The following is a 27,181-nucleotide window of genomic DNA, read 5'->3' as shown; positions in this document are numbered from 1 at the left end:
GCTCACAGCCTGGAGGTTGATCTAGATGGAGCTCTAGGTTGACTCAGCCTTCTATCCTTCTGTAAAATGAGGACCCAGAATGCTGGAAGCCATGTGCTGACATTGTAAACCGCCCAGAGATTGCTGTAAAGCACTATGGAGCAGTATATAAGTTTAAGTGCTATTGCTATCATAATTAACCAACTGAATCTTCCCCAAATTGTCAATAATGTAATGGGAATCACATTGGGATTCTCCAATTTATAAAAAGAATTAGCTATGAGCATCTTATATCTTGCCAATTCAAGATGGCAAGCAGACAGATGTAAATAAAGTATAATTTTGAACATTACAAACAGTTAAATGCTTAAAGTGCTGTTATTAGAAAGATGACTCTCCCCAGATAACACAGCAAGGCAATGCATCAGTCAACTTCACAAGAGCTAGAAAGCCAGGATCCAACTCCAAGAATCTGAGTTACTAGAATAGTCCTTACAACCATCCTGCAAAGGTTGACTTGGCCACTCCTCACCAGGAGGGATTAAACTACGGTACCTGAAATAGAGTCCTCAACTGGCTAAGTGCAGATTCAATAAGAGATAGGCTGTAACATTCAGAGTAAACTCTTGCTTAAATCTCTGTCCAAGTACAAAGCAAAGAAGATGGCCAAAATGGTTAGTCTTCTATGTGACTGATTATATGGTCAGTGATCAGTATCGCCTGTTCACCACCCTGAGTCCCGTAAGGGAGATAGGGCGGTATATAAATTTAATAAATAAATAAATAAAAAAATAAATAAAATGTAATCAGTGGGGGACAGAGCAGGTTGGTGATCCTATTAGAGAACCAATTTGCATCCCGCAACAATTATCTGATTTCAGTGCCATATTAAACAGCACTTTTTTTTTTATATTTTTTGCATTATCGCCAAAGTTACTGAAATGAACTCTTGAATTTATAGCCCATAAAAATGGGAACAAAACTGAGGGTATCAGTACAAATAACCTTTAAAGTACATTGTTTTCAGTTTTTTTAAAAAAAAACAACCTACTTTTTTTTCTCATAGTTTTTAACCAGTATTTTATATGATGATTGTTAACCTACATACCTGGAAAATAGAAAATAAGGAAAAATAAGCAGCGAAGAACTTTGCTTTACCAAAGACCATCTGTTCTTTGCATGCAAAGTATTTCACAAATGTTGATGGAGTGGACCAGATGGCTACGTTCTGCAAGATAGACCCAGAGATCGCCCTGGGGTATGAAGAAAAAGTATCCGTGCCCTTGATGGAGGGATTTTTCATCTCAGCCCAGAGGAACTCCTTATAACAACTTACAACATATGATGACTGTGGAGATGAGCCAAGGGGAATGCTATAGGGAAATTCAAAAATCCTGCTAAGGATTAGCTGGACAAATGAGCAGATAGTGATACTTCATGAACAGTGTCATCCTATCCAAATTAAAGAGGAAGACCTATGAAAGTCAAGGCTCAGACTAAGGGTATCAGCTTGCAGATCAGAGGAAAACTGGAATGACAACATCTGTTGTAACCTCTTAAGTCTAAAATGCCCGATCAATGTGCAACATAACCTGATGCTAATACAAAGAAAGAAAATGAGCAATCTAACATAGGCATAAAGCTCATTTGCCAATTTTATGGTATCAGAAGCAAGAAGCTTAAGTAAATTAATAAAAAAAGATTCAAAACTCAAACAACAGGTGTGAGAGAACCTGTTGTCAGTCCTCAAGCCAGACTAAACCTCTTAATTAGTATATTAGTAAATACTAGTATATTAGTATATTATATTAGTATATTATCAGAATATTAAGGCATTTTTAAAAATGCAGCTAATGGCGAGGAAAAGAGGGGGATGGTCCCATAGATGAAGGGTGAAAAGTGTCATTGCTTTGATGACTGATAACGGAAAGACTGAACCAGCATAACTCAATAGCAGTGTTATTGGGCTGGGCTGAAGATAACACTGAAGCTGTTTTCCTGAGAAGCAAAAAACATGTTCATCTTCCCAGTTCTTTTTATAGTGTAACCTTTCTATTTCTTTGCACCGAGAACTTCTTAACATTATCTAGATAGACTAGTTACAATATATATTTAGGTTCAAAGCCACTTTTCAAAGCCTCCCTTTTCTTCCAGTCCACCAACTGACATTGGTTGGTGACCTCTGCTCTACCACCTCTACTTGAGCTTGCTAGTCAGCCGCTTTGTCTCCTTTGTGCTGGGCGGGGCTCCTGCTCCGGGCAGCAGTGGCAGCCTAATAGACCTGCTACTGCTGGTGCTGGTGCACGTGCCAACAGAGAGGGCTCTGAGTGCCACCTCTGGCACGCGTGCCATAGGTTCGCCACCACTGTCTTAGGGGCTGCCACAAAGAAGAGGGAGTCAAGCTATTCTCCAAAGCCCCTGAAGGCAGGACAAGAAGCAACAGATAGAAACTAATCAAAGAGAGAAGCAACCTAGAACGAAGGAGAAACTTCCTGACAGTTAGAACAATTAACCAGTGGAACAACCTGCCTCCAGAAGCTGTGATGCTCCAACACTGGAAGTTTTTAAGAAGAGACTGGACAGCCATTTGTCTGAAATGGTATAGGGTTTCCTGCCTAAGCAGGGGGTTGACTAGAAGACCTCCAAGATCTATTCTGTTCTGTTCTGTTCTACATAAATTAAAAACTATCAGGAATTAGGAGCATAGAGAAAGGAAAGAAAGAGGCATCATTTTCATTTTCATTTCATTTTATTATATTTATACCCCGCCCTTCTCCCGTAGGACTCAGGGCGGCTTACAGCCAGTTTAAAAACAGTTTAATACAGTACAATACAAAGTTTTAAAAAATCATTAAAAATAAATATTTAAATCGGCCGCTTCTACTAAAATTTGGCTAAAACCAATTTAAAATACCCCTAGGCCAGTCCTGCCCGCTGAAANACTCCAAGAATCTGAGTTACTAGAATAGTCCTTACAACCATCCTGCAAAGGTTGACTTGGCCACTCCTCACCAGGAGGGATTAAACTACGGTACCTGAAATAGAGTCCTCAACTGGCTAAGTGCAGATTCAATAAGAGATAGGCTGTAACATTCAGAGTAAACTCTTGCTTAAATCTCTGTCCAAGTACAAAGCAAAGAGGATGGCCAAAATGGTTAGTCTTCTATGTGACTGATTATATGGTCAGTGATCAGTGATGTAATCAGTGGGGGACAGAGCAGGTTGGTGATCCTATTAGAGAACCAATTTGCATCCCGCAACAATTATCTGATTTCAGTGCCATATTAAACAGCACTTTTTTTTTATATTTTTTGCATTATCGCCAAAGTTACTGAAATGAACTCTTGAATTTATAGCCCATAAAAATGGGAACAAAACTGAGGGTATCAGTACAAATAACCCTTAAAGTACATTGTTTTCAGTTGTGTTTTTTTAAAAAAAACAAACCCTACTTTTTTTTCTCATAGTTTTTAACCAGTATTTTATATGATGATTGTTAACCTACATACCTGGAAAATAGAAAATAAGGAAAAATAAGCAGCGAAGAACTTTGCTTTACCAAAGACCATCTGTTCTTTGCATGCAAAGTATTTCACAAATGTTGATGGAGTGAACCAGGTGGCTACGTTCTGCAAGATAGACCCAGAGATCGCCCTGGGGTATGAAGAAAAAGTATCCGTGCCCTTGATGGAGGGATTTTTCATCTCAGCCCAGAGGAACTGCTTATAACAACTTACAACATATGATGACTGTGGAGATGAGCCAAGGGGAATGCTATAGGGAAATTCAAAAATCCTGCTAAGGATTAGCTGGACAAATGAGCAGATAGTGATACTTCATGAACAGTGTCATCCTATCCAAATTAAAGAGGAAGACCTATGAAAGTCCAGGCTCAGACTAAGGGTATCAGCTTGCAGATCAGAGGAAAAATGGAATGACAACATCTGTTGTAACCTCTTAAGTCTAAAATGCCCGATCAATGTGCAACATAACCTGATGCTAATACAAAGAAAGAAAATGAGCAATCTAACATAGGCATAAAGCTCATTTGCCAATTTTATGGTATCAGAAGCAAGAAGCTTAAGTAAATTAATAAAATTCAATTAAATAAATAAATAAAATAAATAAAAATAAAAAAAAGATTCAAAACTCAAACAACAGGTGTGAGAGAACCTGTTGTCAGTCCTCAAGCCAGACTAAACCTCTTAATTAGTATATTAGTAAATACTAGTATATTAGTATATTATATTAGTATATTATCAGAATATTAAGGCATTTTTAAAAATGCAGCTAATGGCGAGGAAAAGAGGGGGATGGTCCCATAGATGAAGGGTGAAAAGTATCATTGCTTTGATGACTGATAACGGAAAGACTGAACCAGCATAACTCAATAGCAGTGTTATTGGGTTGGGCTGAAGATAACACTGAAGCTGTTTTCCTGAGAAGCAAAAAACATGTTCATCTTCCCAGTTCTTTTTATAGTGTAACCTTTCTATTTCTTTGCACCGAGAACTTCTTAACATTATCTAGATAGACTAGTTACAATGTATATTTAGGTTCAAAGCCACTCTACAGGAGATCAGTTCTCTCTTCTGTTAAGACCTGTTAATTAAGTAATAAAGATGATCAGGGGACTGGATGCTAAAACATATAAGGAACAGTTGCTGGAATTGGGTATGTCTAGTCTAATGAAGAGAAGGACGTGGGATGACATGATAGCAGTGTTCCAATATCTCAGGGACTGCCACAAAGAAGAGGGAGTCAAGCTATTCTCCAAAGGGCCTGAAGGCAGGACAAGAAGCAACGGATGGAAACTAATCAAGGAGAGAAGCAACCTAGAACTAAGGAGAAATTTCCTGACAGTTAGAACAATTAATCAGTGGAACTGCTTGCCTCCAAAAGTTGTGAATGCTCCAACACTGGAAGTTTTTAAGAAGAGACTGGACAGCCATTTGTCTGAAATGGTATAGAGTTTTCTGCCTAAGCAGGGGCGTTGACTAGAAGACCTCCAAGATCTATTCTGTTCTGTTCTATTCTACATAAATTAAAAACTATCAGGAATTAGGAGCATAGAGAGAGGAAAGAAAGAGGCATCAGAGAGAACTGATGATTCTCTGTTTATGGTTCTGCTCCTTGCTCCATCATCCCTACCATAAATTATCTTATGAGCCCTGGTATACAGTAGTTAGAATGCAGTATTGCAGGGTAACTCTGTCCACAGCCTGGGGTTCGATCTTGATGGGGCTCGAGGTTGACTCAGCCTTCCATCCTTCCGAGATCAATAAAATGACGATCCAGATTGTTTTATGCTACTATGGAGTGGTATAAAAGACTAAGTTGTAATGCTAATGCTATTTCTGAGATAACAAAATCCTAAACAGAAAAAAGGCTATATTTAAAAACCTGTTTCATAAACTGAAATGCTTAGCAAGAATCTACTTAACTTTTCCCACTATACTGTCTTGAAGGTGTATTGGGATTGCAATCTTTAATCATATTGTACCTGATATAATTGGAGGTATGAAAGGCATGAAGATGAAAGAGCATATAAAAATATTAAAAGAAGTAAAACATCCTTCAAGTTTGCCAGAGAAATATCCCTATAAAGAATGTTCCTTGAACTTTTACTAAAACCGATTTTTAAATAGCATGGAACTTTGTCCCATTCTTTAAAGCACAGAGTGATTGTTTATCTGGAAACTATACAATAAAAGAAGTAAAGTCAGTGCAATAACTAATGCATAATTATAACCTAAAAATAACTAATCTATATTATTACTTCACTCAAATGAGTCCAAGACAGATATTAAATGTCTTGTGAAACTGAAAATTATTGTTATTAAATTGTTATATAAAGCTATATTATTATCTCCCTTGGTGCTCTTTGAAGTTTTTTTGCTTGAAGATGTTTCATTACCCGACTAGATAACATCATCAGTGCACTGAACATCTACAAGCAAATAACCAAACTCAGAGAACACCAAAGACTCCCCAGTTCAATCCTGTGCTATATATATTCTCTTCTGTTGAAAGTTATTTGAATATCCCCCTCAAATAAAATATTAAATTGAGAGAGGAAAAACTTCTTCACAAAGAAAAGGCCATCAGCTCTCTATCAATACCTCTATATTCAGACAACATGGCTGGCAATGACTTCCATCAGTTACCCATGCAAGACTGAAAAGGCAAGTTATTTGACATCTTATGGATAAAATCCTACAGAAGCATGATTCTACCTGGCAATAAAATATAAACCCTAATTTAATTAAAAAAAACCCAAGATAAGTCTCTATCCTTTAACGGTATCTGTTTCCTGAATGATTGCTTCAGTCAACTGAATTTAATTTGTCATCTTCAGGTACCAAACAGTATCTGTGGTGGTATTACAGAGAAGATCAAGATCAAGAAGATCAAGAAGATCAAAATCAAGATCATATTATGGCTGCACTAATGTCACAGATTAAAATCAGAAAAAGAATGCATGTATTTTCTGCTGAAACAAGAATTCTAATTGAAAGTGCAATTCAGTGCACTTGTAAAAAACATGGTGGAATTCCCATGCTACTTGCAAGACAGACCGAGTTGCCATTTATGAGGCAAATTATACATGAGTTCTTCTTCCCATCTTGGATCTTATATGTCTAGAATTCCTTCAACTTCTTTCCCAGCATCTTCACAACTTCTTATAATCTTACTTGGTATGACAGTCCCTGATGCATTCCAATATATTACGCTATATAGGGCTTTAATCTGGGCCTGGAAGTCTAGTCCAGTGACCTCGGAATTGGGGTAATGTTATAATAAATACATTCAGAAACAAAATCTTTTTCCTCAATCATCACATCTCTACGTAATAAAATTTTCCTCTTCCCATTTTTCTATGGAACAATTATCATGTTTTAAAAGATGATGAAGGAATGGGAGAAGACACAGATCACTGCCCAAAGATTGTTTCTAAACTTCCAAAGCAAGAATTGCATATAGATTTATGGCAGTAGATAATTAATTTCTTAAAGAGCCAAAGTATTGCCCTAATAGAAAGTCTACTGTTAACTCAGTTTGTAGCCACTGAGCATGATTAGAATTCCTATTGTGTCAATTTATTGTTTTAAAGGAGACAACATGTTTCTAATTTAGTATCCCTAATCCTCCATTGCACTGAATACTGTTTGTCTTATGTTCTCATGTATTCTCATTTTTAATCAATTGAAATAATTATTAGCCTACCCAGTTGTCCATCAATCAGAAAAGTCCAACCCCCTGCTCAAACTGGAGACCCTATACCATTTCAGGCAAATGGCTGCCCAGTCTTTTCTTAAAAACCTCCAGTGATGAAGCACCCACAACTTCTGAAGGCAAGCTGTTCCACTGGTTAATTGTTCTCACTGTTAGGAAGTTTCTTCTTAATTCCAGATTGCTTCTCTCCCTGATTAGTTTCCATCCATTGTTTCTTGTCTTGCCTTCTGGTGGACAGTTAGTTGACCCCCTGTCTGCCATCTGTGTATCTAAGCATGTAGGATCAGTGTGTCTGTCATCTGTGTATTTAAGCATGTACCAAGATGCATAAATCCCCACATCAATCAATTGGTCTATCAGCAGCAGCTTCTGCATATGCCAGAAGCCGCTATTATCTCAATGAAGTAAGGATCATGTGACCCAAGAATACAGAGTCAGTTCTAGCTAAGTATTCTGATTCAAGGCTAATATGTGATGATAAGAGTCAGCAGGCAGCTCTGTGGTATGCTTTCCTCTCATTTATTCCCCAAACAAATTCAATGTGGCACCTGAATGTAATCCTCAAAGACTTTCATGACGCCACCCACATAACTGGCTGTTCATCATTGAGGTAGAATGCCATGTGGTAAGTCATCATTACTGTAAGTCAAGTATTAGTAAGAAACAGCCACCCATGACTAAGAGGAATTTTAATTATCAGCGATGCAGATTTTTTGGCTGTAGAAAGCACAGACGTTAAATCCTAAAAGGCATCATGCTCTGAATATTCTTTTTGCTCAATGAAGCATTTTACGAAATACAAAAACTTTCACAACTTTTATCATTTAATCCGATGAAGATTTTTTCCCCCCCTTCGTTTGTTTCTGTGGGGCCAAGCAAATTATTAAAATGTTACAAACTATGTCTTCCTTGAGCAATTATGTGGCTTGGCCTAAACAATGAACATTCTTAATCCAGGAATATAATTAATCAAAAAAGAGAACAATATTAATAATCAGTCAACCCTCTTATTAAAAAAGGGCATATAATCTTATTAGCATATTGGGGGGGTATCTGAAGCAGAATTAGGATGGGTTTTTTTAGAAGTTCAGAAGAAGGTATTACCCTAATTCAGCGGTTCTCAACCTATGGGTCGCGACCCCATTTGGGGTCGATCGACCATTTCACGGGGGTCGCCAAGCAAGGCTGTCCGCCATTTTTTTCCCCTTTTCCGGCGGGTGCCTTACCTCCCTTGGGCTGGGCCAGCTGGTGGTTGGCCTGCTCCGTCTCTGCCGCTTGCCAGCTACGCCTCGGCCGGCGCAGGGGGCGGAACCATGCATGTGCGGCGCTCCCGGGCAGGGAAAGTCCTCGACTTACGACTGGTTGGGTAGTCCTCGACTTACGACCGGTTTAGTCCTCGACTTATGACCTGTTTGGTCCTCAACTTACGACCGGTTTAGTCCTCGACTTACGACCGGTTGGGGGTCGCGGCATTAAAAAGGTTGAGAACCACTGCCCTAATTCTGCAGGAGTTCCCAATGGAGGATATCTTTACAATGTTCAGCCTATATTGTAGAACAGGTCATTTCAAAAAGGGTCAATTAGAGTTATAGTTACTGACACCTTGCAAACAACTTCTTAATTGTTTTCAATTTTTACAACCTTCCCCACCAGCTTCCCACATGCAAATCTCTCCTGCCACTTTTTCTCCTGAGGAGCTTCTCTATAGTGTATGAGATCTCAGGGATCTCATATTCCATAGCATGCACTTGGGCCACAGCACCCCCTCCCCCACTCACCTGCACTTGCCCCCATCAGCAGCACCTTCTTCCCAGCCCACATGCACTCTTATGGCAGCACCGCACCATTCCTTCCAGCCTGCACATACTTGCGCCTCACAGCAGCACTCTCTTCCCAGCCAGCATGTACTGCACCACCTCACTCCATAATAGCCCAAAACCCTGCCTGCCTGCTTGTGACTTGCCCAGGACTTTTAAAAGTTCAACTTTCACTTTCCACAGAGTGTCCCAGGAAGGACCATTGACTGCGCATTTCTGATCTTCATAGCTAAAGACACATAAAGGAATCTGAATAACTTTTCCAAGGTCTTTATTATTACCATGTCACGTGTAGTCTTGGACTATTGACAGTTGATCCGGAAACACAAAAGCTATGTACACCTTCAATATCTCCATTTTCAATTCTAAGGCTAGTTACTGTATATGCTGTCATCTGTTTAGTTTTTTAGGTTTTTCTTCACTGTGCTGCTTCACTTTAATTACTAGAGCTCTTAAATTGTTTGCCTTTTCAGCTATCAGAGTAGTATCACCTGCATAGTACGGATGGCTCAGTTTTTTTCTTCCAATTGTAAAACCACCCTAATCTTCTTCTAGTCAAGCCTCCCTCATTATTTAATCAATGTAGGTTGATTAAATAAGGAGAGAAGATGCATTATTTTTCATTCCTTTGCAAACCTGGAACCAATCTATTTTACCATGTCCTGTAGCCTTCCTATTTGGTAAAGACCAGAATGCTGATTTAACTTCATATTTTGCAATTGGGGGTTTTTGTAAATAAGGAATATTTTTATGTAGCTTGGATGCTGACATCTCTACTGTAGAGAATGTCCACATACTCTTTCCTTCTTTCTTTGATCTTTCTATTTGTTACTATTTGATCGTTGGCATCCTTTAATATACCATTTTGTTGGAACCTTCAAAACTTCTTCAGAGTTCAGAGAACTTTTGGAAGACTTTCTTTGTTTTTCCATGTTTGTTTCCATCTCCACTATCTTTATAGATGTCCCTGTACAACTGCTTCTTGTCTTTTCTAATACCTCTCTGAGATTCTTTGTTAAATTTCTTCCTGTGAAAGCTTACAAAATGCTATTTACGAAAGTTATGGAATAAATTCACAATGAGGAGGCTAAGAAAATTATCAACTGTAACTCTGTGTAAGTCATGACAAATTTCTAACACAACAACTATTATACATGGAGAATATCAACAATGAGCGGAAGTCACTTTCCCTATAGTAATGCCTTTGCTGAAAGATATATTATAATAATAGCATGTTTCTTGCGCATAATTCAGTGGAAACACCCCAGTTTTATAGGATGCATCCAGGAGTAATTTTTTCTCATCCATGCCATTTGCACAATTGCTTAGCTGTCATCCTACTGGCAAGCAGGTTTTATAATTAAACCTGTAAAAACAGACAGAAACTCGATCCAGTGTATGGCAAGAAAACAATAACTATTTAAAATCTTTCAAAGAAGTTGTCTTCCTACATGAAGGTGTAGAAATTTTCTTGGGTATTAAGATTAGACCCAGAGGACTTGCTCAAGCACCCCAGTTAGAGGATCTGATAACATATCTATGTTACAGGCTGTATAGCTCTCAGGTTGGTAGATACAAAAAGCAAAGCCTTTTCTCTGTCTTGAAAAAATTTATTTTCTATTTTGGGATACATGTATGACTCTTTCCTTGTTTATTTTTAAAGGAGCTTTAAAGACATGACTATTCCATTGCATTTCAAGTAAATATCATTTTTATTAGGGCACGACAGTCTTAACCACTGAAATAGATTCTTGTTTTTTCACTTGTGAAATCCATCAAATCATGTTTGACTATTCAATTCAACATCAATTCTATTCCTTTGGTAATGCTGTGGTGTTCTTTCAGAAATTTTTTCAAAATAATAATAATAATAATAATAATAATAATAATAATAATAATAATAATAATAATAATAATAATAATAATAATAATAATAATAATAATAATAATAAAGTTGGAAGGGACCTTGGAGGTCATCGAGTCCAACCCCTTGCTCAGGCAGGAACCCTACACCATTTCAGACAAATGGCTGTCCAGTCTCTTCTTAAAAACTTCCAGCGTTGGAGCATTCACCGCTTCTGGAGGCAGGTTGTTCCATTGGTTAATTGTTCTAACTGTCAGGAAGTTTCTCCTTAGTTCTAAGTTGCTTCTCTCCTTGATCAGTTTCCATCCGTTGCTTCTCGTCCTGCCTTCAGGTGCCTTGGAGAATAGCTTGACACCCTCTTCTTTGTGGCAGCCCCTGAGATATTGGAACACTGCTATCATGTCCCCCCTCGTCCTTCTCTTCGTTAAATTAGACATACCCAATTCCAGGAACCGTTCCTTATATGTTTTAGCCTCCAGTCCCCTAATCATCTTTGTTGCTCTTCTCTGTACTCTTTCTAGAGTCTCAACATCTTTTTTACATCGTGGTGACCAAAACTGGATGCAGTATTCCAAGTGTGGCCTTACCAAGGCATTGTAAAGTGGCATTAATACTTCACGTGATGTTGATTCTATCCCTCTGTTAATGCAGCCCAGCACCATGTTGGCTTTTTTGGCAGCTGCAGCACACTGCTGGCTCATATTTAAGTGATTGTCCACTAGGACTCCGAGATCCCTCTCACAGTTACTACTATTGAGCAACGTACCCCCTATACTATACCTCTACATTTGATTTTTCTTGCCTAAATGTAGAACCTTACTTTTTTCACCATTGAATTTCATTTTGTTAGATAGCGCCCAGCGTTCAAGTCTGTCCAGGTCCTCCTGTATCTTAAGCCTGTCTTCTGGAGTGTTGGCTATTCCTGCCAGCTTGGTGTCATCCGCAAATTTGATGAGTTCCCCATCTATCCCCTTGTCCAAATCATTGATGAAGATGTTGAAGAGCACTAGGCCTAGAACAGAGCCCTGGGGCACCCCACTACACACTTCCCTCCATGTAGATGCGGTTCCATTGAGGACCACACGTTGAGTACGGCCGGTCAGCCAGCTACGAATCCGTCTGGTGGTGATGCTGTCTAACCCACATTTTTCTATCTTATCGAGTAGTAGGTTGTGATCTTTGCTTTACTGAAGTCCAAGTAAATTATATCCACAGCATTCCTCTGATCCACTAATTTTGTCACTTGGTCAAAGAATGCAATAAGGTTTGTCTGGCATGATCTCTTTTTGACAAACCCATGTTGGCTTTTAGTAATGACTTTGTTTGCCTCTAGGTGTTCGCTGATTTGTTGTTTGATTATCTTTTCCAGAATCTTCCCAGGTATTGAGGTCAGGCTGATAGGTCTATTCTATAGTTCTGAGATTCCCTGGTAATCACCATCTAAATACTAATCAAGTCTAACATCTGCTTAGGTTTTCACACCAGATAGATCATCCAAGTGCTGCCAAATGGAAGTCCAATGTTGGATTATTCAAAAATATTAAGCTATTTAATAGCTAGAAGTCTCTATGGAAACACATTATTCTGTAACTAGCATGGAATAAAATTTTGATAATGTCAAAATGTCACAGCATAAAGAGAAATTCCAAATCTTTTAATCAAATAAGGTGAATTAGGAAATTCTGAATTGGGATATGGGTGCAGATGGCTTGGTACCAGTTCCATAAAATTTTAATGTATGCACCATACAATTATGAAAGACCTCAACCAAATTCTGACCCACTTATCCAGAAGCAAGGTCTTGTTGGTAGCTTGATTTTCCATATCAATTTCCTAATCACAAGAAATTATATCTTTATAATACTTATATAGTAAGATCATACTTGTGTAGCAATTTGCTATTTGATAAAAAATGTAGTTTCTTGTGAGTACAATACTATAATCTTATTTATTTCTTTTAATAATGGCAGACATAATGCAAGCCAAACTTTGTCAGATTTCAGTCTATTTTAAATACCTGTACTGAACAGGAAAAAAATGACTGAGAAAACTTGGGAAATTGTTTGTCAACAAAAGTTTACAGAGGCAATGCACACAATTCTCAGTTGCCAATTCAGTAATAGAATATAGCCAGTTTTTCTAAACATGAAGTCAACTCTTTCAGCATCCGATCTTAGAACTTGAATACTAATTCAGTGTAATATGTTCTTAATAAATTACATTACCATTAAAACACATTAATTAAATCTTCTATTAAAGCTTAAAATGTTTGAAGAATCAAAGAATATTACATTTTTGAAAACTATCGAGATAGACAGATGGACAGACAAAGCAAAAAAGATACATACATGAACATGTAACATTAATTTTTCAAATCCACTTATTATGCTTAATATTCTAAATGCCAGTGTATGAAATTTACCTTATTCCTGTTTAAGGTCAATAGGGAATAGTCTAAATAAAGGTTTTGTATTTTGAAACATTTTGAAAGCTCAGTTGAATCCTCGGTATTTTCAAATAAAAAAATCTGGTAGCAACTGATAAGGCCATCCTTTAAAACCCCGGAACAATATTTCTTAATCTTGACAACTTTTAAGATGTGTGGACTTTGAATCCCAGAATTCCTTGGCTAGCATGGAATTCTGGGAGTTTAAATCTATACATCTTAAGTTGTCAAGTTTGAGAAAGACTACCCTGGAGAGTCACAATAAACCAGACTTAAAGTAAGGCTATTTTGTAGTATTTTTCTCAACATGGCCATAAAGATCTCCATTCTTTATTTTTCTTTTCAAAAAGATCACTAAATGACACAGCAGAACTGGTGCATATCTGCTCTGAGGGATGAATTTATCCATCATATAGTGCTAGATAACTGAGTATCATTTGGAAAGAGAAAAATGTTTTAAATTTTTCTGCTTTGCTTTTGGCAGTATAACGGGTCATATTGCAACACAAGGGGCAGGATGTACAAAGAAACAATTATAAGAACACCAAGCACAAAGCGACTGGCACAAGTTGCCAAACATTTTTTTTTAAAGATTTGTTGCACTTCTGTCCAAATACTTCCACAAGCTGTTTTGTCTGACTATACTTTTCATTAATCTGCTTCCCTGGCACCAGATCCTTTTATGTCATCAGAACTCTCTCCTGTCCAGCCTCCCAGTGCTATTTAAAGTATATATTTGTCTAAGATACTGACATATTACCCACAAATAAAAAAAATCTTCAAATATCACAGTTTTAATGTTATCCCTTGAATTTTTCACGATTCCACTTTAAATATGGAAAAATTGAATAAGGGGCATAATGGTAGCAATGCTATTGAGAAAACATGAACAGAAATGAGAGCAGAAGTATCGTTTGGCATTCTATTTTCATGGAACATAAAATTGGTGCTCATTTTCTTTCTCCTATGTTAAATTATTTCTGCAAAAAAAGAAGAACCCTTTAAACCAACAATCTACTACTGAATAATTTTCTGATATATGAAGAATTTGTCTCTTTACAAGTCACATCCACATTTTAACAAAAATGACCTATTTTCTATCATTTCTTCATGCAGCAAAACTTCTCTAAAATGAACCATTAACCACATGCACACACACACACACACATTAAAATTGTCAGTTAGAATGTATTTTACTTGCTCTATTTGCATAATGGAATTTTACGTTGACAAATTTTCATGCTTTGCTCAGAAATAGTAAATTACTAGCACTATCCAAGCAATATAGTTGAGCATCTTTTTTAGTGAGCACTTAGCTTTTATTCCTAAAATTATTCTAAAGGAGCAAAAACTTTTTTAAAAATGCTATGCTACTTGGGAGTTGTATTTCTTCATCATAGGTATAAGTCAATCATAACTATGTACATCTAGCTTCTGAATCAAACCATAATGGCTTTTCAGAACTTGACCTTGCATATGGGGGCATGCAGTAAGAGGATTTGGGCTTATTTATTTATTTTATTTATGTCTAAATGGCCATAGCCCATAGAGGAGAAAAATAAATAATGAGATTTACAAATAATTAAAAGAAGTTAAAGAAACATACATGGAGCAGTGTTTAGAGCACAACACGTCAACATAATGAATAGGTCAAATTCTCCAGGGAGTAATCTATTATAAAAGGTATAGTGGGAGGGCTTAGAGCAAGGTAGTCAATAGTTATGGAAGAGAAAGATGAAAAAGGGCTTAGATGGTTCTAGAGCAAACTCACAGATTTTTAAAGGTGATAGGTACAGCTAGAATTTGGCAGCCTTATTGGATGTTTTGGTACAGCGATACAGACAAAGAAAGAACAACCAATGAAAATAGCAAAGAAGGAAGAACCTTTTCTGGATGATAACCATCTCCAGCATTTGAATGTGCACTAAGGGCTGCAATGCAAATGTAGTGCACATGATTTGTTGTTGTTGTTAGTCGTGTCCGACCCATCGCAACCCCATGGACAACGTTCCTCCAGGTCTTCCTGTCCTCTACCATCTTCTGGAGTCCATTTAAGCTCACGCCTACTGCTTCAGTGACTCCATCCAGCCATCTCATTCTCTGTCATCCCATTCTTATATTGCCCTCAATCTTTCCCAGCATCAGGCTCTTCTCCAGTGAGTTCTTCCTTCTCATTAGGTGGCCAAAGTATTTAAGTTTCAACTTCAGGATCTGGCCTTCTAAAGAGCAGTCAGGGTTGATCTCTTCTAGGACTGACCAGTTTGAACACCTTACAGTCCAAGGGACTCGCAGCACCATAGTTCAAAGCCTCAATTCTTTGGCGCTCAGCCTTTCTTATGGTCCAACTTTCACAACCATACATTGCAACTGGAAAAACCATGGCCTTGACTATACGCACTTTTATTGGCAGGGTGATGTCTCTGCTTTTTAGTATGCTGTCTAGATTTGCCATAGCTTTCCTCTCCAGGAGCAAGCGTCTTTTAATTTCTTGGCTGCAGTCCCCATCTGCGGTGATCTTGGAGCCCAGGAAGATAAAATCTGTCACTACCTCCATTTCTTCCCCATCTATTTGCCAGGAATTGAGAGGGCCGGATGCCATGATTTTGGTTTTCTTAATATTGAGTTTCAAGCCAACTTTTGCACTCTTCTTCTTCACCCGCATCAAGAGGCTCTTTAGTTCCTCTTCACTTTCTGCCATTAGCGTGGTATCATCTGCATATCTTAGGTTGTTGATATTTCTCCTGGCAATCTGAATTCCAATTTTTGATTCATCTAGTCCTGCCTTTCTCATGATGTGCTCTGTATATAAGTTAAATAGGCAGGGTGACAGTATATAGCCTTGCCGGACTCCTTTCCCAATTTTGAACCAATCAATGGTTCCGTGTCCAGTTTTCATTGTTGCTTCTTGATCCGCATATAAGTTTCTCAAGAGACAAATAAGATGGTCTGGTACTCCCATCTCTTTAAAAACTTGCCACAATTTGTTGTGATCCACACAATCAAAGGCTTTAGCATAGCCAATGAAGCAGAAGTAGATGTTTTTCTGGAACTCCCTAGCTTTCGCCATGATCAGCGCATGTTGGCAATTTGATCTCTAGTTCCTCTGCCTCTTCGAAATCGTGCCTGTACTTCTGGTAGTTCTTGATCCACATACTGATGGAGTCTAGCTTGTAGACTTTTAAGTACAATTTTACTAGCATGTGAAATGAGTGCAATGGTGTGATAATTTGAACATTCTTTGGCATTGCCTTTCTTTGGAATTGGAATATAAACTGACCTTTTCCAATCCTGTGGCCACTGTTGAGTTTTCCAAATTTGCTGGCAAATTGAGTGTAGCACTTTTACTGCATCGTCTTTTAAGATTTTGAATAGCTCAGCTGGAATACTGTCACCTCCACTAGCTTTTTTGTTGCTCAGCTTTCCTAAGCCCCATTTCACTTCACATTGTAGGACCAAAAGGCAAAAAGATATGACGCTGGAAGATGAGCCCCTCAGGTCGGAAGATGTCTAATATGCTAGTGGAGAAGAGCAGAGGGCTAGTACTAGTAGTGCCAGAAAGACTGAAGCGACTGGGCCAAAGCCGAAAGGACGCTCAGCTGTGGATGCATCTGATGGTGAAAGGAAAGTCCGATGCTGTAAAGATCTTTTCTCCATAGGAACCTGGAATATAAGATCCTTGAATCAAGGCAAGCTGGACGTGGTCAAACAAGAGATGACAAGACTGAACGTCGACATCTTAGGAATCAGGAATGGGTGAATTTAACTCAGATGACCATCAAGTATACTACTGCGGGCAAGAATCCCTCAGAAGAAATGGAATAGCCTTCATAGTCAATAAAAGAGTAGGAAAAGCAATACTGGGATACAATCCCCAAAATGACAGAATGATCTCAGTGCGAATCCAAGGCAAACCATTCAATATCACAATAGCCCAAGTCTATGCCCCAACCACTGGTGCTGAAGAGGATGAAATTGACTGGTTCTATGAAGCCCTACAGAACCTTATAGAATCAACACCAAAAAATGATGTCCTTATCATCATGGAGGATTGGAATGCTAAAGTAGGAAGCCCAAAGATAAATGGAATAACAGGCAAGTTTGGCCTTGGAGTACAAAATGAAGCAGGGCACAGGCTGATAGAATTTTGTCAAGAGAATACGATGGTCATAGCAAACACTCTTTTCCAACAACCCAAGAGACGACTCTACACATGGACATCACCAGACGGTCAACACAGAAATCAGATTGACTTATGTGCTCGGCAGCCAAAGATGGAGAAGCTCTATACAGTCAGTAAAAACAAGACCAGGAGCTGATTGTGGCTCAGATCATGAGCTTCTCGTTGCAAAATTTAGGCTTAAATTGAAGAAAGTAGGGAAAAGCACTAGGCCACTCAGGTATGAACTAAATCATATCCCTGATGAATATACAGTAGAGGTGACAAATAGATTTAAGGAATTAGATCTGATAGACAGAGTGCCTGAAGAACTATGGACGGTGGTTTGCAACATTGTACAAGAGGTAGCAACTAAAACCATCCCAAAGAAAAAGAAATGCAAGAAAGCAAAATGGCTGACTGAGGAAGCTTTGCAAATAGCTGAGAAAAGAAGGGAAGCGAAAGGCAAGGGAGAAAGAGAAAGATACATCCAATTGAATGCAGAATTCCAGAGAATAGCTAGAAAAGATAAGAATGCCTTCTTAAATATACAAGAAGTGCACATGATTATGTCTCCATATATGTACTTTGTAGTTTTCTTCCTATCGCCTTAAAAATTGCAATGTGGTAACAGTTTTTGGAGGTCCCTAGAAGCCACATCCAAGATTTGGGACGATTGTATATGCCTGGAAGCCATGCACCTCTGGAACATAAGATTATTTTATTTTGTTTCAGATGTGTAATGCAAAAAAACCCCCCCAAAAAACAAAAACCCTGGATGCTAAACTTTAGATACACAAGAACAGAGTCATACCATTTTTGTCAGTACATGAATATGAACCAGATTAGACTTCTGTTGTTCAATCTTCCTCAATCAGAACAGATTTATAAGCAAGAATGAGTCATATAATTACAAAAGTTAGTTGGGAAATTCTACAACATTCATCATGCTATTCCTTTTTTCCATTTCCTGTATTACTCAGTTCCTTGCCAAAAAGTAAATAAATGAAATTAAAATTATGAATTCTTTGAAAAGCAGATTCTATGATGGAAAAAGTGCATATAATGTAAAAAAAAAAAATCTATGAGAAAAATTTGTCTAGTTTCTCTCTGCTAACAGAAAGCTTTCATCAGCATACCAAGGGGGGGGGGGGGTAATATTCAGCAATTCCCCCTTTCTCTGCAGCCTTAAAACCTTTTGATTCTTCAAACCTCCAGAGCAGATTTGAGATGTAAAGGAGTTGGAGTATAACATAGAAATCAAGGAATATTTTCACCTTGTCTGTTCACCTTTGGCTGATAGAGGGGGCTTACTGTATATCACCCAATTTTGATATGATTAAGGTTATATTCAGAAGATCAACAGGAGTGCTAGCTTTTCTATTCATCAAACTCTTTAAAACAGTGATAGTTTGTTTTTAGTGCTCAAGAACAAATAAAGCTAGATACTATGCTGAGGGAGTAAAGAGGAGATTAATCTTAGGAAGAAAAGCAGACAATGTCATGAAGACTAAGGACATTTCAAGTAATAGAATAATTAAAACAGTGGTCTTGCCAGTGATAATACACAACTGTGAAAGCCAGAAACTAAGAAAAAGAAGACAGAAAACTTTGATTTACAGATTTGGGGAAAGTTATTAGAAATGCCACAGAGGGTAAGAAAAATGGACCAATCAAGTCTTGATGAAATGCAGTCTAATATTCCTTTGAGATAATGAACAGCAAGCAGAAACTCACATATTGTACTTTGGGCATGTGATGCAAACAGGGGATGGACAAACAATCGCAATAACAAGGGAAGTAGAAGAAGGGAAAGACAACAGATAGATGGAGGGTTTGAGACACAGAGATTGCCAGAGTGCCCTTGGAAGAATAATGAAATATTGCCAGAGTCTAGTCAACATGGTGTTTGTCCAAGAGTCACTAAGGGTAGAACTTGCCTCAGTGGCACCTTTCATCCTGGACTGGGTTTGCAATATACCGTACACACCAAAGTAAGTAAAAGTGTTCTTGTTTTTTGTTTTTATTTTAATAATGCATGGCTACTGTTACTTGCCACATGCAAAATGGTCAAATGAGAAAAGATGGGATTGATGAAAAGAATCATTATACTTCTAATAATGATACAGAAGCCTTTTAATACAAAATGGAAAGATGTAGTGACACAATCTCTATTGTTTCAATTATATTTTGTTAAATTTAAAAATCTAACAATCTTATCAGGAGCTCAAGGCAACATAGACTGTATTGTTTTCCTCACAACTGCACAACTGAATAGAAATTGGGTTATCATAGAGAGACTGGCCTAAAGTCACCCTGTGGGCTTTCATAAACTAATGGGAAAGTTAAATATCTCATGCAGAAATATTACAACTGAGTTACAAAATTCTACTCATCATGTAAAGATTGCTAGCATCAAAAGAATGATCGCAAGGATGTTATTTTGGCATTCATCCACAATATTTATTCTGATTTGTTAAAACAAATACAGTTTTGTATTTTGTATTTATATTTTATATACTTTTCCAATTAGGTGATCTGACCCATTGGGATCCCTCATTATGAAAACATGGCATAATAAATGCTGTGGTTTCTAAGGTTAGGCTCTTATTAGCTCTTGAGAATTAACAACAGAACTGAGCAATCTAGAGCTAGGAATGGGATTGAAAGACTAAATTTCAATTAATACTCCAGATGCTAACATGGATTCTGAAAACTGCAGATGCTTTCACTGTAGACTAAAGACCCTTTGTTTTCATAGCTACTACAGCTGGATTCTGTCCATCCCAGTCCTTAATCATCTACAGGTTTTTTGCTTCTAGGACTTGCAAACTTCTCAATGATAAAATCACGTATTTTGCTCCCTATCCCAATTTTAATCTTTATTTCAGTCTTGATGTAACTCAGATTGGTACCTACAAATCATAAATATATAAATAACATAAATATATCTGTTTGTACCACTTATTGCTTCTTCTTTCTTTTATAAGAAGCTAATAATCTTACTGTTTCCAAAATTTGCAGGGTAGTACAATGAAATAAATGTAAAATATCATTTTTTTAAAAAAATCAGCTACTGAATTTACATTCTGCTTTTCCATCTGAAAATTGATGTTCAAGGAAGCTGAAAACTAAAATACAAACAAAAATTAAAAACAGTGCAATAATTAAAATAAAACAATCATGCAAAACATTATTTGTTCAATGTTTTCATTCAGTTAGACAAACAGTATGCCATATAGATGTAAAAAATAAATGGATAATTTTCTTATCTTTGTATTTCTTCATAACTATTTAAAAATAGGTATTCTGAACTAACTTATATTTTAGGCCACTTGGTATATGTCTTTTAAAACAAATGAATACATTTAGGTTCAACAATGTCACAGCCACTGAGTTCCTTAGTAGCACCCACTCAAAAATTCTCCACTTTTTTTTTCAATACTCCATATACTACCATATACTTTAGAATCTAAATCCGCACCATGGAAGGTTACTAATATAGTTTACAGTCTATTTTCATATAAGATTCCATTCATATGTAATGCCAAGCCAAGTTTGATGCTACTAGAAAAAGTTTAGATGATTCTTCAACTATTGGACCCATCTATTTTCCTAATCTTAAATAATGTCATTACTCCCATCCACCCACTCACCACAGCCACAAACACACAGACTCTGTTATTTTACACAAGCATCTTGGCAGCAAGAATCCCAAACTGGATTCTCAAATCACAAACAAGGAATTACAAATTGCTTCATTACACCCAAATTACCCCCAGTTTAAGAACCACTGCCCTAAAATCTGATTATATGGCCAAAACACAATCTAAACTGAAAGCAATATTTAAACTATGGTTCCTAATTTTGGTTTGTCCAGCAGTAGTTGGGGAAACCACGTGTTCTATTTAGCAACTACATTTGATTGCTAAATTGAAACTCAGTAAGGTTCAATGTCAGAGAAAAAGATACATAAGCTTAATTTTGTTCACCATAGTTTAATGATAGGACTAGCCAGACAGCTCTTAGTGTTCAGTCTTGGATGCCTCTTTAGACTGACAAGTATTTTATACCACCCATGTTGTTAGAGGTACTGAGAACATGTTTTCAGGCAAAGCTCAGCATATTGTAAAGAAAGGCAGTGAGACTGTCTTTCTCAAATCTGCCTTATATCCTACAGAGGAATAGAATTATTCTATTTGGAAAGAGATTCGAAAAGCAACTAACAATATAATTGCACCGCAATATATTAAATATCAATAATATTTGAAGACCAGTTGTATAACATCTGACAGATACACTGTTTGAATGTTCTATTTGGAAGCAGACCCAGTTCATTTATCATAATAATAACTTTCATTACATTTTTAAATGTTCAGTTTATGTGGATATTGGACATAAAATCTGTGGTGCTTTCAACGCATTCAAAGCACATGTTTTAAACTGGTGCCTATTCCATTCAAAGGAATACAGAGTTAAACAATTCCTAGACAATGTTTTTCAGGAATGTTTCATTTAACTCCAATGAGTTTTTACATTTACTTACCCAAACATTAAACTATTAAATTCGAAGAATGTTATTATTCCTCAATTTTGCCATTGTTCTATCCAATTTTGTGGGTTCATATGTAAATGTGTGGGTCCATATGAAAGTACAGTACTGCCATACTGTGCTCATAATCATAAGCATATTTTGAATAATTCTATTTCTTTTTTTCCACTTTAGAAGAAAAATCAAGAGCAATGAAGAAGATATCTAATAGTCTGGAAAAAGGTTGAAACAAAAATCCCATGCGCATGAACAGCTAAGTCCAGCAGGATTAACAAGAGCAAATAAGGATTCACCAAACTTACCTACTCGGAAGTTGGGAGCTGTCAAGGTGTCAGCAGCATGCCCATTTTCACTAATCAGCGTTGTCGTATTTCCTTTCTCACAGCTGTTTTGACAGGTGCCTTTTTTACAAGTCACTTTACAAATGCTGGGCGTAAAGACCACCTTTATGCGTCCCGTGTGATTTCCCACTGGGAGCAGAGGCAAAGAAAAAAAGAAAAACAAATAGATCACTTTGGTAGCCATTGATTTCTTTCCAATGATTTACAGATACAGAGTTCTGAAAAGCAACAAGTTCTAAATGGAACAGGGCAGCCGTCAGTGTTCTCTCCTCAACATCCAGTGATGCCTCTGAAACAGGAGTAGGAAGCTTAGCAAACAGGATGCCGGGATTCACTCCAAATCCACATTTAAAATCAAGTCACTGGAGTGGGATTAGAAATCACAATGCTGTACTTTATTCACAGTCAAAGAGCAATACCAAGGATCTGACAGCTTCAAAAGCCAATCCTGACACGCAGATGTAATGTAAAATGACTAAGTATGCACCTAGAGGGTGAATAAACTCTTGCGTCTTTCTCCCCTGCATACTTTTCCTGATTCTACACTTATTAAGTCACTATTTGTAGCCCGTCCCCTGGAAATGTTTCAGGCATGCCGCATGTCTGAAAACATCTGTCTCAAATCTCCTGGCACCCTGGCCTGAACAAATCCTCTGACGCAGCTGCCGGGACCCTTTATTTTTTTTATTTTTTCCACAGATTCTTGGAACAGTCACTCCATGTGGATGTACATATTCGAGGTTTTATTTTATTCTTAGCTTCTAATGTGCACCTCATGGTTTCAATTGTAAATAAAGGTGGTGGCTCAACAACATTACAGATCAGGAATGGACAAATCCTACTCATTTTGCAAAGTTCAGTTCTAAGCATTTTCTGACTAATTATGTCATTTTTTTTTAATACTGTACAAAGTCTACCTTTACTTTGTTAAGCAAGTGTTTTTGGACAAAACTGTTCATGTACACATTTTTCTCAATAGATTTTTCTAATTTTTATATAGCTTTTCCCCTTTATAAAATTATTTTTATATGCAACATTCAGACATTCTGATATATAGTTTTGGGGTAAAGAACCCCAGCACAAAAATGGAGATGATATGTGTTTGCCAAACTATGTGTTAGTGTGGGAAGATCATTTTGCTTAGAAGTGCAAACAAAACAAAATTATCTCTAATTTCTACACTCCTTTCAACATTCAAATTTACAAGCATCCAAATGTTCAGCTACATAATCAACTACCTTTATGTTTCAGTATATTGGGACCCAAAAAAGTTTGATATAAAAATATCCTATTATAAATAAGAGTATGAAAAATCTATAAGAAGAAACTGTATTAAAAAAAGGAATCTAGGCAGTTGACAGAGAGTAACTTCATGGTATAATAATAATCATGATTTGAAGTAGGCGTATCTTTTTCATCACAGCAAAAGAGCAAACTGAAGTTATGTTCATTGCAGATGAATCACACATTTATTGAATCATTCGAGGCATTTCCCACACTATTTTTTTTTTACAAAATGTATTATACAAAATTACTTGAAAATTAAAGTCAATACTAACTTGAGGGCATTTAGCTGCTATTATTATTAGCAGCATTTGACTGAACAAGTCAATGATTCTGAACAATCATATAGATTTACTGAACTATTGTTGTTATTATTTTCAGAAATATAGCATGTGTTTTGCATTTTTACCAGTAGCCTTTCTTTAGCCTAGAGTAGGTATGGTGGCCTAGTGGTTAAGACGCCGTGTGCCCCAACGTAGAGTCATGCCACATGACCACGGTAGCATCTTTGGACAATACTGGCTTCCTCAGCTAGGAAATGGAGATGAGCACCGCCTCTAGAGTCAGACAGGACTGGACAGGGAAAACCTTTACCTCCTACCTTTTTTAAAAAAAATTCTGCCCTACAAGGGAAAATGGTTGGCTAATCTGCTGTTTGAATAGTTACATGCTTAGGGAAGTAGAGAATGTTTCCTAACTTCAGAAGAATATCATTTTGTATTATTTTTGGCTGTGAGTAAAGAGCAAATGGAAATTTGAAAAAAAAAACGGTGTGCCAGCTACTATTTCTACAAACAGCAGCATTATACACTTTTTGCCTACCAGATATATAGCAAATGTCCCCGATGTATTATTTATTTATTTGTTACATTTATTTGCTACATATTTTGTTGTGGGGCTACTCTAGGCAACCTACAATTCAGGAGTGGCCTTCCAACTTTGGCCTATAGCTTTCCCTTTACTGGGTTTAAAATATGGGAACTCCCCAATTCTACTGTTCACATTTGTACATTGTTTATTTAAAGGAAGGTGATGCACTCATGAGAAGTAGTTTGGCAAAGACACCAAGCTATAAACTGGGAAACTGTGAGTTTGAGTCTTTCTTTGGGCACCAAATCAACTGGATGACCTTGGGCCAATTACTCACTCTCAGCTCAAGTAAGAAGACAAGGGCAAGCCACTTCCAAAATCTTGCCAAGAAAACTACAGGGGCTTGTTCAGGCAGTCGCTAGGAGTCAACATTGTGTTCTAGGTATACATGGCTGATACTGCATGCTAAAACATCCTGCATTTCATTCATCATTATGACTTCAGCAGGCCTAGCATATATAAAGCTAAATATTGACTTTTTCAATGTTAAATTATATTTTCCAGGAACGAATACAATACCTTTTTTAATGAACAGGACCAAAATTGCTGAAGCAATAGTTGCTACAAATGGAAATCAATTCAACCTTTATTATGGTCAAAGGCCAACATTGGGAGGGTGGGGTAAAGGAATGGAGAGGCATAAACAATACAAAATACAAAAATAAAGTTACAATCACAGCTATAAAATATAAAAATAAAGAGAATCCAAAAAGAGTCTAAAAAAGGGTCTAAGAACAATAAATGCACATAAAAAGCATGGCAAATTAAATATACCATGATACAAAACACTGTATAATAACAGTCTAGGTGCTCATTAGAACTGATTTGCGGCACAAGTCATCTTGTGATGTATTTTAGGTCCTGCTGCACAGAGTCTGGCAATCTTTTACGGAGAGAGCAACAGGGAGGAGTAGAATTGTCCTGTGAGCCCTGAATATTTATGGAATAATGATGAAATGAGGCTAGTACCAAAATGTCTCTGTAAGAGGCATTGGTTCTGTTGTTTCTTCATATCCAGAGTCACAGGGGCATTGTCTCTCTGAGTAAGGAATCTTCGGCATTCAAGGACAACTGTGCCAGAGTAAAGACCCCTTAATGGTTAGGTACTTCAAGATTCATTAAATGTGCCATAAGGGAGGCAAACTACCTGTTGGGTTCTAGCTGGTCTTCCTTGCAATACTGTGCTCATGTTCTCCATACTCTTTTAAAGCCAACAGTTTTTTTTGAGAATACTGCTGCATCATCCACATAGAGTAAAACAGAAATGTGATTTCTAGCTAATTTTAGAGAGTAAAATTCATGTCAAGGAGATGGCCCACCATGGAGTTAATATACAAGTTTAAATAAGATTGGGGACCAATATTCAGCCTTGCTTTACGCCTTTCTCAGTTACAATGGCATTAATGAGATGGCCCTCGGGGTTGCATCTTTCTTTCAGTGACGCCCCTTCATGAACCATACATATTAGATGAAATAAATGATGATCAATCAAGGAGGCTTCCAGTTTTTCCCATAGTTTGGTTTGTGATATGGAATCAAAGCTGCTTTGAAGTCTATGAAGATGGCATAAAAGGAGGTAGTATTTTTCAATTATATGTGGAACACTAAGCACTGGTTGATGGTGGATTGTCCTTCCCTAAATCCAGCTTGCTCTTCTTTAAGTATGTTTTCTTGCTCCAGCCAATTCTGGAATTTCCATAAAGGCATAAATCCATAAACTTATGCACGTTTCCATCTTGCATGACGTTTGCTGACTGTATTGAGAAAGCTAATCGATCTATTATTGGCAGGGTCATCCTTTTTACCCTTTTTATATATGGGGGAAAAGATCATGAGCCTCCAATCCTTTGTGCTCATTCATAAGTGTTGATGCAGGTAAACAGCAAGGCCAGAGTAGGGGCCCAGAAGTCCAAATTGTTTTTAATAGCCTCTGGAGGAAGTGGGTCTTCTCCTGGGGCCTTTCCTGATCTTAGCTGAGCAACAAGATTTTTGATCTCTGTCACTCGTGCCACATTGGCAGATTTTCTATATTTTGTCTAGGGCTTCCACTTCCACAAGAGGTATCCATATAGAGTTCCTGAAAGTATGCCTCCCAGGTCCCCGGGATAGGATGTGACAATCCATCATGGTTGGGCCATTTCATTGGGAATTTGATGTGATGTGCCAGAAAGAGGCTGAGCCATTGGATTTGACTGCTTGAATGAGTTGTGTCCAGATGTTTTTCATGGTTTTCTTTTTCTTGCATACCAGCAAGTACCTTTTCTGCTGGGGGTGGTCCTTTGTAGCTGTTGGTGTAGTATTGGATATATAAGTCTGGTTAGTGAAAGCAAGAGCTTTGTTTTAATATTAACATAGTTCTTGTTGAACCATGGCTTGGAGTGGTGCTGTTGTGCTTTGGGATGGAGGGGAATGCTAATAGAGCTATTGAGGGAGGGTGTTACAATTCTTTAAGAGTACATCAGGGAATTCAGTGATGTCAAGGCAGACTGGAGGCTCTGTAGATGAACCTAGGCCCATAGCTTTGATATCATTTGATTTAAATGTGGGCTCTACTTAGCTTAGCTGTATGGTCTTCCTGCTGGCATAATAAGGGCTGGCAGCATCCTCAATATGAGTTTCTTGAGTGAAGGCATTTA

General features: G+C 37.5%; 1 protein-coding gene across 1 annotated transcript in view; it reads right to left on the bottom strand.

Moving 5' to 3' along the window:
- Positions 1–22,798, bottom strand: part of LTBP1 (latent transforming growth factor beta binding protein 1) — a 128,380-nt gene extending 105,582 nt beyond the window's left edge. Inside the window, exon 1 of the mRNA XM_015822022.1 lies at positions 22,353–22,798. Coding sequence (XP_015677508.1) covers positions 22,353–22,575 — 223 coding nt within the window. The 5' untranslated portion in view covers positions 22,576–22,798. The remainder of the gene's footprint in view (positions 1–22,352) is intronic.
- Between the last annotated feature and the right edge of the window lie 4,383 nt (positions 22,799–27,181).

The sequence above is a fragment of the Protobothrops mucrosquamatus genome, unplaced genomic scaffold, assembly GCF_001527695.2.
Source record: "Protobothrops mucrosquamatus isolate PMUCROS unplaced genomic scaffold, P.Mucros_1.0 scaffold_169, whole genome shotgun sequence".
Lineage (NCBI taxonomy): Eukaryota > Metazoa > Chordata > Lepidosauria > Squamata > Viperidae > Protobothrops > Protobothrops mucrosquamatus.
The sequence above is the reverse complement of the archived record's forward strand: the minus strand, read 5'-3'. Positions and strand labels throughout refer to the sequence as shown.